The following is a 12,221-nucleotide window of genomic DNA, read 5'->3' on the forward strand; positions in this document are numbered from 1 at the left end:
CTTGTACAAGCCTGTGGGCCATGTGCACAGTCAAAAGAGATAAGGCCTTGTAGCTACAGCAGCAAGATAAGAGAGGATATCTGGAAATGCTCAAATCGGCCAAGGGAATTAAAGTGTTAACCAGGAGAGCACAAGTAGGAAAGTGAAAAATTTTACCGAATGACACACAACAAACAGTAGGAGATGGCATGTTGCAGTGCTCTCCCTTTTGTATAAAGTATTGATGAAACTTCTGGTGGAAAAAAACATTTTTTTAAGTCAAGTTTTTGGAAGTTTAATTTACATAAATAGTAAAATCCACTCTTTTTAATGTACAGTTCTGAGTTTTGACAAGTGCATCACAAAAAATCAAGATATAGAAGAGTTTCATCATCTCAGAAATTTTTGTTGTGCTCCTGTGAGGTGAACTCCTGCACTTACCTTCAACCCCTAGCAACCAGTGATGTGTTACCTGTCCCCATAGTTTTGCTTTTTCTGAAAATATATGTATAGATGGGATCATATAGTCTTTTGAGTCTGGCTTCTTTTACATAATAATTCACTTGAAATTCATCCATGTTGATGTGTGTATCAGTAGTTTGTTCCTTTTTATTAATGAATAATATTCCATTTTAGGAATATGCCAGCTTAATTTATCCATTTATCAGTTGAAGGACATTTGGGAGGTTTCCAGTTTTTATCAATTACAAATAACGCTGTTGTAAACCTTCTTGTACAGGGTTTTACCTGAAAACAAGTTTTCATTTCTCTTGGTTAGATACCTATGAATGAGATTTTTGGGTATTGTGGTAAGTATATATTTAACTTTATAAAAAGCCACCCAACTGTTTTCCAAAGTGGATGTACTATTTTACATTCCCTTTAGCAGTATGCAAGAGTTGTAGTTGCTCCATATCCTAGCCAGACCTTTTTATTTTGGTTTCTTGTAGGTGTGTAGGGATATTTCATTATGGTTGTAATTTACATTTCCCTGATGAATAATGATGTTGAACATCTTTTCCTCTTCTTATTTAACATCCACATATCTTCTCTGGTGAAGTGTTTGTTCGGATCTTTTGCCCATTAAAGACAAGTATCGCAGAGGCCTGGCCCCATGGCCGAGTTGTTAAGTTTGCACGCTGTGCGTCAGTGGCTCAGGGTTGTGCCAGTTTGGATCCTGAACATGGACATGGTCTGCTCATCAAACCTTGCTGAGGTGGCATCCCACATAGCACAACCAGAAGGACCTATAACTAGAATATACAACTATGTACTGGGGGGCTTTGGGGAGAAGAAGAAGGAGGAGGAGGAGGGAGAGGGAGAGGGGGAGGAGGGAGAAGAAGCCGTTTCTGTGCTACTTTGGATCTGGTCCTCACATACACTACTCAAGGTTTCGTCAGAGACTTGGACTGTGGTTCAGATATCAGTTTAATTCTTAAAGCTTTTGCTTTCAGATTTGTGTCTGTTCCTTGCTTGCTCAGCTCAAGGGTGAGTCTGAGAGTTGCACAACTTTCATATGCAGAATTAGAGGAACGCCTTCTCCTCATCTGTCTAGGATTCCCTCTGTGTTCTCTGATCCACAGAAGCCCCTTTTCCTGGTTTCTGTATACAGACAGATGAGGTTTCTACTGAAGTTTTACCCATCTACCCAGCTCCTCCATCATGTATCTCTATGACTGTCTGACTCTTGAGGCAAACCTGCAAGAGAAAATAGGAAAAAAAGAAAACCTGGAAACCCACTTTTGTAGTTGTTTCTCCAAGTTTTGACTCCTTTCTATAATCTGTCTGCTTTTGTTTAATTTTAAGGGCCCTCAGTGGTTACTTTCTGTATTTTATACAGGATTTTTAGCTGTAATCAACAGGAGAGAGAAGCCATAGTGGACTTATTCTGCCGTACTGGGAGTGGAACCTCACCTTCATTTTTTAAAGACATTTTTGCTAAATATAGAATTTTTCTTTCAACACCTGAAAAATATCATTTCGTCATTTTCTGACTTGCATGGTTCCTAAGGAGAAGTCTGTTGTCATTCTTATCTTTATTTCTCTGTATATAATGTGGTTTTTTTTCTCTGGATGCTTTTACTATTTTCTTTTTATCACTGGCTTTTCACAGTTTGATTATCAGGTGCCTTAGCATGATTTCCTTTGTGTATATTTTGCTTGGGGCTCCTTGAGCTTCTTGGATCTGTGGGTTTCTAGTTTGTATCAAATGCGGACAATTTTTGGCACTTAATTTCTTTAGATATTTTTCATCCCCTCTCTTCTTTTCTTGTTTTAGAATTCTAGTTATATGTAAGTTAGACCTCTTGACAGTGTCCCATAGGTCATTAAAGCTCTGTGGGCTTTTCTCTTTCTTTCCATTTTTTTTGTCTTTTCTCTCTGTTTCGTTTTAGATAGTTTCTATTCCTCAGTCTTCAAATTCACTAATCTTTTTTTCTGTATTTTTTTAATATGCTGTTAATCTCATTAGTCTTGGTTAATTTTATCCACTGTGTTTTTCATTTCAGAAGGTTTTTTTCTTCTCTAGAAGTTCTTTTTTTTTCTAATTTTCTTTTTAAAAGATTGGCACCTGAGCTAACATCTGTTGCCAATCTTTTTTTTTTCCCTTATTCTCCCCAAAGCCTCCCAGCACATAGTTGTATATTCTAGTTGTAGATCCTTCTGTCTCTGCTATGTGGGATGCTGCCTCAGCATGGCTTAATGAGCAGTGCTAAGTCTGTGCCCAGGATCCAAACCTGTGAAACCCTGGGCTGCTGAAGCTGACCGCAAACCTTAACCACTTAGCCTTGGGGCAGGCCCCCTAGAAGTTCTATTTGGACATCTTTTTTAATATGTCCATTTCTTTCTACATCATGTTTATGTTTTCCTTAATCTTCCTGAACATATGGAGCATATTTACAATAGTTTTAATTTCCTTGTATGCTAATTCCATCATCTCACTTCATGTCTAGATCTGTTTCTATTTTTTCCCTGCTTAGGGGTCATGGTTTTCTGCCTTCTTTGAATGCCTGATAATTTTTAAACTGGATTTTGGACATTGTGATTTTAATATTGTGAGTGCTAGATTTTGTGTTTATGTAATGTTGGATTTTGTTCTAGAATGTGGTTATGTTATGTGGAGTCAGTTTCATCCTTTCAGTTTGCTTTTAAGGGTTGTTAGGTCAGCTTGAGAGCAACCTTTAATATTGGCTAATTTGGCCCCATTACTAATTCAGTACCCGTCTGCAGACTCTACCTAACAACCCACATATTAGTAGATCTTTCCACTTTTGCTGGTGGAAACACAAATTATCTTATTTGTGGAGTCCTCGATGAGTTCCACAATATCTTCTCCTTTCCAGTGGTTCTTTGCCCCGAGCCGTAGGTAATTTTCTCTACCATATGTGCCGATGAATGCTCAGCAAAAGATGTAAGAGGACCCTCTTGAAACCTGCAGAGTTCTCTGTTGAACTTCCTCTTTTACAGTACTCTCCCCTACTAATTGTAGTTGCCTTGGCCTCTCCAAATGCTGTCTCCAATCTCTGTGTCTTCAGCTTGGTAAGACTTTCTGACTTCTGTTTAGATTTCTCCTCCCTGCCCTGCAGGCTGGAAACTTTATGCAGTAAGCTGGGGTAAGTGTAGGTCTCACCTTGTTTGTTTTCCGTCTTCAGGGATCACAGTTCTGTATGCCTGTTGTACAGTGTCTCATAACTATTGTTTCATATATTTTGTCCAGTTTTATATTGTTAAAGGTAAGAGGGAAATTTTATTTTGTTATTCCATCATGGCTAGAAGAGGAAGACTCACTGAGACATTTTTGATAAAGGCACATTTTTTCGTTTTCTTTTTTTTTAAGGAAGATTAGCCCTGAGCTAACATCTGCTGCCAATCCTCCTCTTTTTGCTGAGGAAGACTGGCCCTGAGCTAACATCCATGCCCATCTACCTCCATTTTATGTGTGGGACGCCTGCCACAGTATGGCTTGATAAGCAGTGCGTAGGTCTGAGCCTGGGGTTCGAACCTGCGAATCCCAGGCCGCCAAAGCAAAATGTGTGAACTTAACCTCTGTGCCACCGGGCCGGCCCCTAAAGGGACATATTAATGTTCTTGTGGCATTAATTTACTGCAGTGAAGTTCACTGAATAGAAAGGACCTCCATAAGAGCTCCCCTGAACTATAAATGATACCATATTTTGAATTGTTTTTCATTAAAAAAATAAAGATAATTACCGATGCTAAAGAAAAAGCAAGGTCAGGGCTGGCCTGGTGACACAGCGGTTAAGTTTGCACATTCCACTTGGCGGCTCGGGGTTCACTGGTTCGAATCCCGGGTGTGGACATGGCATTGCTTTGGCACGCCATGCTGTGGTATAAAGTAGAGGAAGATGGGCACGGATGTTAGCTCAGGGCCAGGCTTCCTCAGCAAAAAAGAGGAGGACTGGCAGTAGTTAGCTTAGGGCTAATCTTCCTCAAAAAAAGAAAAAAAAGAAAAGGAAAAGTGAAAGAAGATAAAAAATTTTACAATCTTTCCTTTCTATTACTACCACTATTTTCATAGTCGTATATTAGCCTACATGTATGCATAGTTTTAATCATGCTGTCCTTCTGTTTTGTGTTTTTTTAAACTATATATCATAAAACATTTTCCTACTTTTTTGTAAGTTTCTTAAGTCTCTGTTTTTTTGCATAGTATAGGTATAGTTTATTTAGCAATTCTTTCTTTTCATGGAAATCATGGTTGTTTCCAGTTTTTGCTATTACTTGTCTCTTTTTTCCCCCAAGATTTTATTTTTCCTTTTTCTTCCCAAAGCCCCCCGGTACATAGTTGTATATTTTTAGTTGTGGGTTCTTCTAGTTGTGGCATGTGGGATGCTGCCTCTGCATGGCCTGATGAGTAGTGCCATGTCTATGCCAGGATCCAAACTGGCGAACCCTGGGCCGCTGAAGCAGAGCACATGAACGTAACCACTCAGCCACGGGGCCAGCCCCTTAAGTCTCTTTTTTTTAATGGCTGCATAGTATGTTATTTTTGTGACAATAGTTTACTGCATAAATGATTACCTTAGTTTAAGGTTTTTAGGACATTTTGAAATCATTTTGTTTTTAAATTTGATAACTTAGGAAAAAATGTAAAAGCCTGTGATATTTCCAAAGAAAATGCAGTGATAAAGTCATCTGAGTGCCTGTTCATCAAGGAACAGAGCTGACAGGATGTTACTGAGAAGTAATTCATGGACAGAGTTAAATACCTCTCTGAAGTAAGGAGAGGAAAATTCAGCTCAATTCCATAAATGTTTAGGTCTTCACTGTCAGAGAAACTTATGATCTAGTGAAAAACAAACTCATCTAAATAGTTTTTGCAACTGAGTTGAAAAACATATGTCTGACCTGCTGAAACACTTTTGTTCATTACATCAATAAATTTGCACATACACTGGGTAAAACCTGAGCTCACATGGTAGAGCTCTAACTTGGAACTATACCAAGTTCCCCTGTACTAGATCTTGTAAATTAGAAAAGCAGTACTCTGATAATATGTTTTATTGAGGCTTCCATCTTTTTTTTTCATAAAATTGCATGAATGTATAAAAATGTAGTATTGCTAGAAGAGACGCAGAGCAGCCAGATGAGTTTTCTTTCCTTATTACAGCCATAGGCCCTCCTTCTGATAGAGCTGCTGCTGTTACTCTTCTTGCTGGAAAAACACTGGTCAAGAGTAGGTAGTGATGGTACTCAGATGTAAAATTCCTATGCAAATTAGTTATACATTTCTTAATGTTAATTAGGTTTTGCTTTCCTTCCTTTGGGAAAGTCTCAAGTACATTCATTCATTTGTTTGAGAGGTAGTCTATTTAAATTAATAATAGCTAATACTTACATAGCATTTACTATGTGCCAGGCACTGATCTAAGGCTTTATGTATGTTAACTTCTTAATTTTCACAATAATCTTTTCATGTAAGTATTACTATTATTCTCTAGTAAGTGGCAGGGGCTGGACTTAGACCCTGACAGATGGCTTCAGAGTCCATACTCTTAACCACTCACTATTTAAGTATAGGCTCTAGAGTCATTCTCTCCAGGTTCAAACTCCAGTTCCATTACCTACAATTGTGTGAATGACCTTGATCAATTGCTTGTCTCCTCTGAGTCTCCGTTTCCTCATCTGTATGCTGTATTGCTTATAACCTAACTTTGTCCAGTTCCTGGCACATAGTAAACTCTCTTCATATTTAGTTCTTATTAGCTGTTTGTTCATTAAAAATATATACTTGGAGTGCCTACCATGTGCTTTCTCTTTCAAGAAGCACTTGTGGCTGGTTTGTCTCTTTTCTAAAATGGTATAGGTACTGTAATGTGTGGCCCTGAAGCTCATAGTTGATAGAAGATGTTCTATGTTTCCATCATCTCTCCTGCAGTGGTTAAGTCTGGAAAAGAGAGAATTTTGTCAGAGAAAGGAAGAATATCCCTGTTGTTTCATGTTGCAGGTCGCACATTTATGTCAGAGGAGCTAAAACAGCTTACTCCTTGATTGAAACATGACCACTGTCCATCTGGCAAGCTTTTTTGTCCTGTTTGACTCAGCTTAGACCTTTAGGAGAAAGTTATATGTGAAGCAGGAGGGGACAGTTAGCCAACCAATTCCACCAAATCAGCTCCGGCCATTAGGGAAATGATAAATCTGGCAGCCAGGTTATCCTCACATGACCACCCCAGTGTAGATTTTAAAGATTTTATTTTTCAGTTTTCTCCCCAAAGCCGCCTGGTACACTGTTGTGTACTTTTAGTTGTGAGTCCTTCTAGTTGTGGCATGTGGGACGCCGCCTTCAGCATGGCCTGAGTGGTGCCATGTCCGCGCCCAGGATTCGAACCGGCGAAACCCTGGGCCGCCTAAGCAGAGGGCGCGAACCTAACCACTCTGGCACGTGGCCACCCCCTCCCCCACCCAGTGTAGATTTTAAACTAATGCAAAAACTAAGTATGGAAACCTATTAGCAAGGAGTGGAGGGAGGGGAACACATGGCAAAGAAGGAATAGAGTATTCTGATAGAAAGTGAAAAAAAGAGAAAAAAAGAGAAGAAAATAGTTGTGAACAAGCCTTTATATTTTTCTCTAGGATGAAAATGTTTTAAACAGAAGATTGGCACATGCTCTGTTTGGTTATTCTAATAGTGCTATTCTGAGATATGTCTTCATTCCTCATATTTGTGTTTTTTACCAAGGGTCTGACAGATCTTTGTTCTTTCCCCCTTTACAGTCCTGAGGCTTTCTACCAATGCAGGCCAGTGGAAAGAAGCAGCTAGCAAGGTGACCCACGCATTGGTCAATATCAGGTAAGGAAAGAGAATTTATCTCTTTCAGAGTTCCTTTCCTCATCTGGTTTATTGTACCTTTCTAAGTAAAATGTGTTGAACAGCACTATTATTTTAAGCCCCGATGTCTGTAGGAGTGGAAGACATTGTCGTACTTGATCAAGAAAAGCAGGAGTATATGAGACTTTCATTTTGTCGTATTGAAATAGCTCACAGTGCCGTTCTCTGAATTTTCTTACTGAGAGATGGTTGCAAGCCTTTTTCAGTCATCTTTGTTGCCAAAGTATTTTCTGTGTGTAGGCCATCTGAAAACTTTTTTCTGCCATTCTCCATGAGTTCAATGAATGACTCATGGGGATCTGGAACTTTGATGTTTCGCTTTACGTGGCTATTTCTATTTGTGGTAAATGGAGGCAAATGGAGCTCACGGGGCTAAGTCATTTTAGGTTCCTTATGAAACAGAAGGCAGTTACAGAGTGCTGTATGTATTGGATAAAATGGAGTCAGACATGGAGATGATTTAGGGTCTTGAGGAAATACCACACACTCAAGGACTGAGCTGTTTGTAGGTGGAGAGAATGTGCTCTCAATATTATGAAACCTAAAGCTGACTTTTTTACATTCCTTTCTCCCTTTGTGCCCATCATTTTTCCATTTTCTCAATAGTTATTAAATTGTTCTTGCAAACAATTGAAAAATTAACTTTGAGTAAAAGAGGCAAACCCAACAGATGGGGAAACTTGATTTAGCTCCAGATGTAAGCCTTGCCAGACATTCCCAGTAATAGGAACACACATTTACAACTTGGTATAGATTCTAATGTGTGACATAGCTGAAAATCAGTGTTGATTTCTATATCTTTCTTTCTTTCTTTTTTTAAAGGTAAAATGTTTTGTTCCTACAGTAATTTACTACAGTGTTTGGCACATCTGGGAGCAAGAGGAAAAGTGTGAAATGTGTGCAGTGGGAGGGCTGAGATGAGGGAGCATGGGGGTGAGATGTGCTAACAAGATTGCATTGAAGGTTGTTCTGCCTTCCCTGACCCCAGAGACATTTTGCAGCAAACACAGTTTTATAAATCTCACAAATAAATGCATATCTGCACCTAGAAAACCAGATACTGTAGTGAGGCCTTATGATAAATGTGGTTTTCTGTAAGAACCAGAAATTATAAACTACCTTCTCCCAAATATCCCTTTGTGACTTACGGGCAGTATGACAAATGTGGGTGTTTGAAAGAAGCACCAGATTCTGGGCTAGAGTATGAAGTGCATATGGGTATAATTTCTGTTGTGTTTATTTATTGATGTATTTACTTAGGCTTTCCAGGCAGCCCTTTTCATCTGGGGCCTGTTTCCTTGATCCACATTCCTTTATGCTTGCTTTTTCTCCTACCTTGTTGCTTTCCCTTTCAGCCGCTTCTGGCTTGATTGCTGTCCCTATTCTTCCCAAGAGCCATCAAATAGCTGATTTAAGCACGTAGCCTGTCCTTTTTCTGAATAGCCCAGGAAAGACTGGGCTGAACTTTGAGTTGATGCCCATAACCATGATCTCTTCTTTCTCTGTCAGGCCTATACCTTTATTTTCACTCCTCAAACTTCTTTGATGAATTTGCGGCAGAGAATAATTACATCATCTTCACTGTTGCTATAATGAATTAGACTAAGAGTATATGTCAAAAGTATTAAAAGATCCAGTCAGTTTTCTTTTCTTTTTGAGGAAGATTAGCCCTGAGCTAACATCTGCCACCAATCCTCCTGTTTTTTGCCAAGGAAGACTGGCCCTGAGCTAACATCCGTGCCCATCTTCCTCTACTTTGTATGTGGGACGCCTGCCACAGCATGGCTTGACAAGCAGTGCCATGTCCACACCCGGGATCCAAACTGGCGAACCCTGGGCTGCCAAAGCAGAACATGTACACTTAACTGCTGCGCCATTGGGCCGGCCCCCAGTCAGTTTTCTTAAGAGATCATGGGAAAGATTTGTTTGAATGTCACTTATCACACTAACACCAGATGAAGGGAAAATATTGGTGATGCATACCTGCAAAAGTTTACTTTTTTTCCTTTCTGACATTTATTTTCACTTATTAAGTCCTAAACTTTGTGTTACTATTTCGTGTACTGTCTTCTTCAATCATCAAACTGTATAGAGTGTATTATAAACTTTAAAAAAATGTACTTTTTACCAATGAGGAAACTCATGTCTTGAAGATACTGTGAATTGCAGAAAGTCCCACAATTGTTTTGTGGCAAAGCTGTGAATTAATTATAGGTCTTCTAACTCCTAAGTCCAGAGTTCTTTCTTCTATACTATAATGCTTCCTTCTATAGAGTAGCATCAAAGGCTAGCAGAAAACTCAGCATGATGTATTGAAAGGAGCATGGAAATTTGAGTTAGAGAAACTGGATTTTTGTGTGTGTGTGAGGAAGATTGGCCCTGAGCTAACATCTGTTGCCAATCTTCCTCTTTTTGCTTGAGGAAGATTGTCACTGAGCCACCATCTGTGCCAATCTTGTCTATTTTATGTGGGATACCACCACAGTGTGGCTTGACGAGTGGTACTAGGTCTGTGCCCAGGATCTGAACCTGCAACGCCCGGGCCGCAGACACAGAGCGCGTGAACTTAACCACTATGCCACTGGGCCGGCCTGAGAAACTCGATTTTTTATTTTTGTCTCTACCACTTAATGTGTGACCTTGAGTAAGTTATTTAGCTTCTCTGGACCTCTTTTCACTAACTATAAAATGGAGATCATGATTATATCAACTGTTTCACAGGGAAGTGGTTGTGAGACTTATATAATGTAATGTATGTGAAAACATTTAGTAAACTTTAAAATACTGGTCATTTCATTTAACATGTCTTTAAGGTTCATCCCTGTTGCAGCATGTGTCAGAATTTCCTTCCTTTTAGGCTGAATAATATTTCCTTATATATATATATATATGCCACATTTTGTTTATCTATTCATCCATTGATGAAACCCCAGGTGGGTTGTTTCTACCTCTTGGTTATTGTGTTTTTGGTTATTTGTACGTGGGTGTACAAATACTTGTTCAGTCACTGCTTTTTCACTTCTTTTGGGCATATACCCAGAAGTGGAATTGGTGGACCAGTTGGTAATTCTGTGTTTAATTTATTTAGGAATTGCCTTACTGTTTTTCAGGTTTTGCATTTTGAGACTTTCTTAGAATATTTCCTAAGTATGTCCTCATTTGTTCCTTCTGTACAAGTTAAGATGTTACCCTTAACCTTAAAAGATGTTTTGCTTTTCTTTGTAGGTAGACTTCATGCTTTGAATGGGGGTGGTCCAGGGAGTTTTCATTTCTCAGAGTTAGTCCTCTCTTAGCGGAGAGCAAAAAAATGGTATGCTTAAGAAGTCTGCATTCTACTGAGCCAACGGTAATGAGTTCTGCCTTATGCTCCTTTGCTTTTTTCTGAGAGTTTGTGTTATACATCCATGACACTATTAACTCTGAGTGGTTTAGAAAATAGGAGACTGTGTCAGAAAATTGAACCTGTGGTTTCCCAGGGATACTGTGAGATATTTAACTATTGACCATCAAGTTGATTATCAAGGAGAGTATATAAAGGCTTAGTAGCAAAATGGTGATGGTAGGCAACATTTACTTTTGTTGTTTATAAAGGTTATTTGTGCTGATCCCACACCTGGAAAGGATTTCTAAGGCAGAGTGAACAGCTCTTAGCCATCTCTCCTGTAGTATGTTCTTTGATAGCCATGGGAAGGGATTGGGTTGCATGTGAAATTTTCAGACACCTAACAGCTGGGAGGGCCTCTCAGACTGGTTTGCCAGTTGATGATGGCTGCAAGAAATGTTTTGGGATCTTCTGGGGTACACTGCATTTAATGGCAACCCTAACATAGTGTCTCACTAGCAGGTGAAAGGCAGCAGAAAGACTGCAGACCTTTCTGCTCTTTAGAGTTTAGACTGTGATAGTGAAAATTAAAAGTACTTCCACATGCTTAGAGGCCTAAATTTGCTTACCTGTCAGTCTGTTTGCTTTTCACTTGTCTTTCATGGCTTAGTCATGTTAGTTCTTTAATTGTCAAAACTATTTGTGTTTAAACAATCTATCTCTCACTTCCTGTTTGATCCTTCAGAGATTCTTAAAATGCCCCTGCTTAGAACTGTTTTTATTGGCACACCTGATATCATTAATGTACTGGGCCCTGCGTGTGTTCCTCACCATAGGAGGATTGTTCTGTTGCTTTGCCACAATAAAAATAAAACATTATTGCTCTACCTTTAAAATTCACTTGGTGTATTTGTTACTTCAGATGCCTTTACAGATCTACTGGTCTAAAAAGGAAAAATTCTCTGGGGGCCCATGTGCAGGGCTGGAAGGAAAACATTTGGGAAGTTTTGCGTGGAGACTTCTATGCTAAATATTTCCTGCCACCACTTAGCAGGCTACCCTAGTGAGGTCCTGTACGTTAGAAAGAGGTCTGCTATTAGGCTAATTAGTCAAAAGAGAAAAAGAAAAACGTTAGACTAAAATCTGACTGACCTTCATCCAACCAAACAACTTTCAAGGTAAGAAATTTGAAGCCCTTAATGAATCTCTTCAAGTTAACATCTTAATGCTTTTCACTTAATGAGCATTTTGTTAGCACCAAGTTCACAATCCTGTTCTCTGATTGTTCACAGAAGTAGTGGCTGAATCACTTGCAAATAGTTTTTTCTCCTGATCCGTAATTTTCTTAAGGTGGATAAAGTTTGAACTCTATGATTAATATATTATTTTTTTTGGAATTTGGAATTTTATTTGGAATGCATTAAGCTAAAGTTTAGTTTTTCTTTGAGAATGTCTTGTTAGATATTGCTATGGTTAGTGACAAGCCTGGGGTTTGGAATGAGAAGTTAGTGCATTTCTTTGTAAGTCTCTAAGTGTTCACCTAGTGAGTTTACCTCTTGTTCCTGTTTG

The 12,221-nt window shown here is 39.0% G+C and overlaps 1 protein-coding gene across 19 annotated transcripts in view; it reads left to right on the plus strand.

Moving 5' to 3' along the window:
* The window catches only part of ARMH3 (armadillo like helical domain containing 3), a 169,481-nt gene that overhangs the window by 81,971 nt on the left and 75,289 nt on the right, over window positions 1-12,221 (plus strand). For all 19 annotated transcript variants that reach the window (XR_011494234.1, XR_011494220.1, XR_011494230.1 and 16 more), the window contains one exon: window positions 7,216-7,291. Coding sequence is in view for 13 of the 19 variants with exons in the window: in XM_014837663.3 (XP_014693149.1) it covers window positions 7,216-7,291 (76 nt within the window). In the remaining 6 variants the exon portion in view is untranslated. The remainder of the gene's footprint in view (window positions 1-7,215; window positions 7,292-12,221) is intronic.

Source organism: Equus asinus, chromosome 2, assembly GCF_041296235.1.
Source record: "Equus asinus isolate D_3611 breed Donkey chromosome 2, EquAss-T2T_v2, whole genome shotgun sequence".
In the NCBI taxonomy this organism is placed as follows: Eukaryota; Metazoa; Chordata; class Mammalia; order Perissodactyla; family Equidae; genus Equus; species Equus asinus.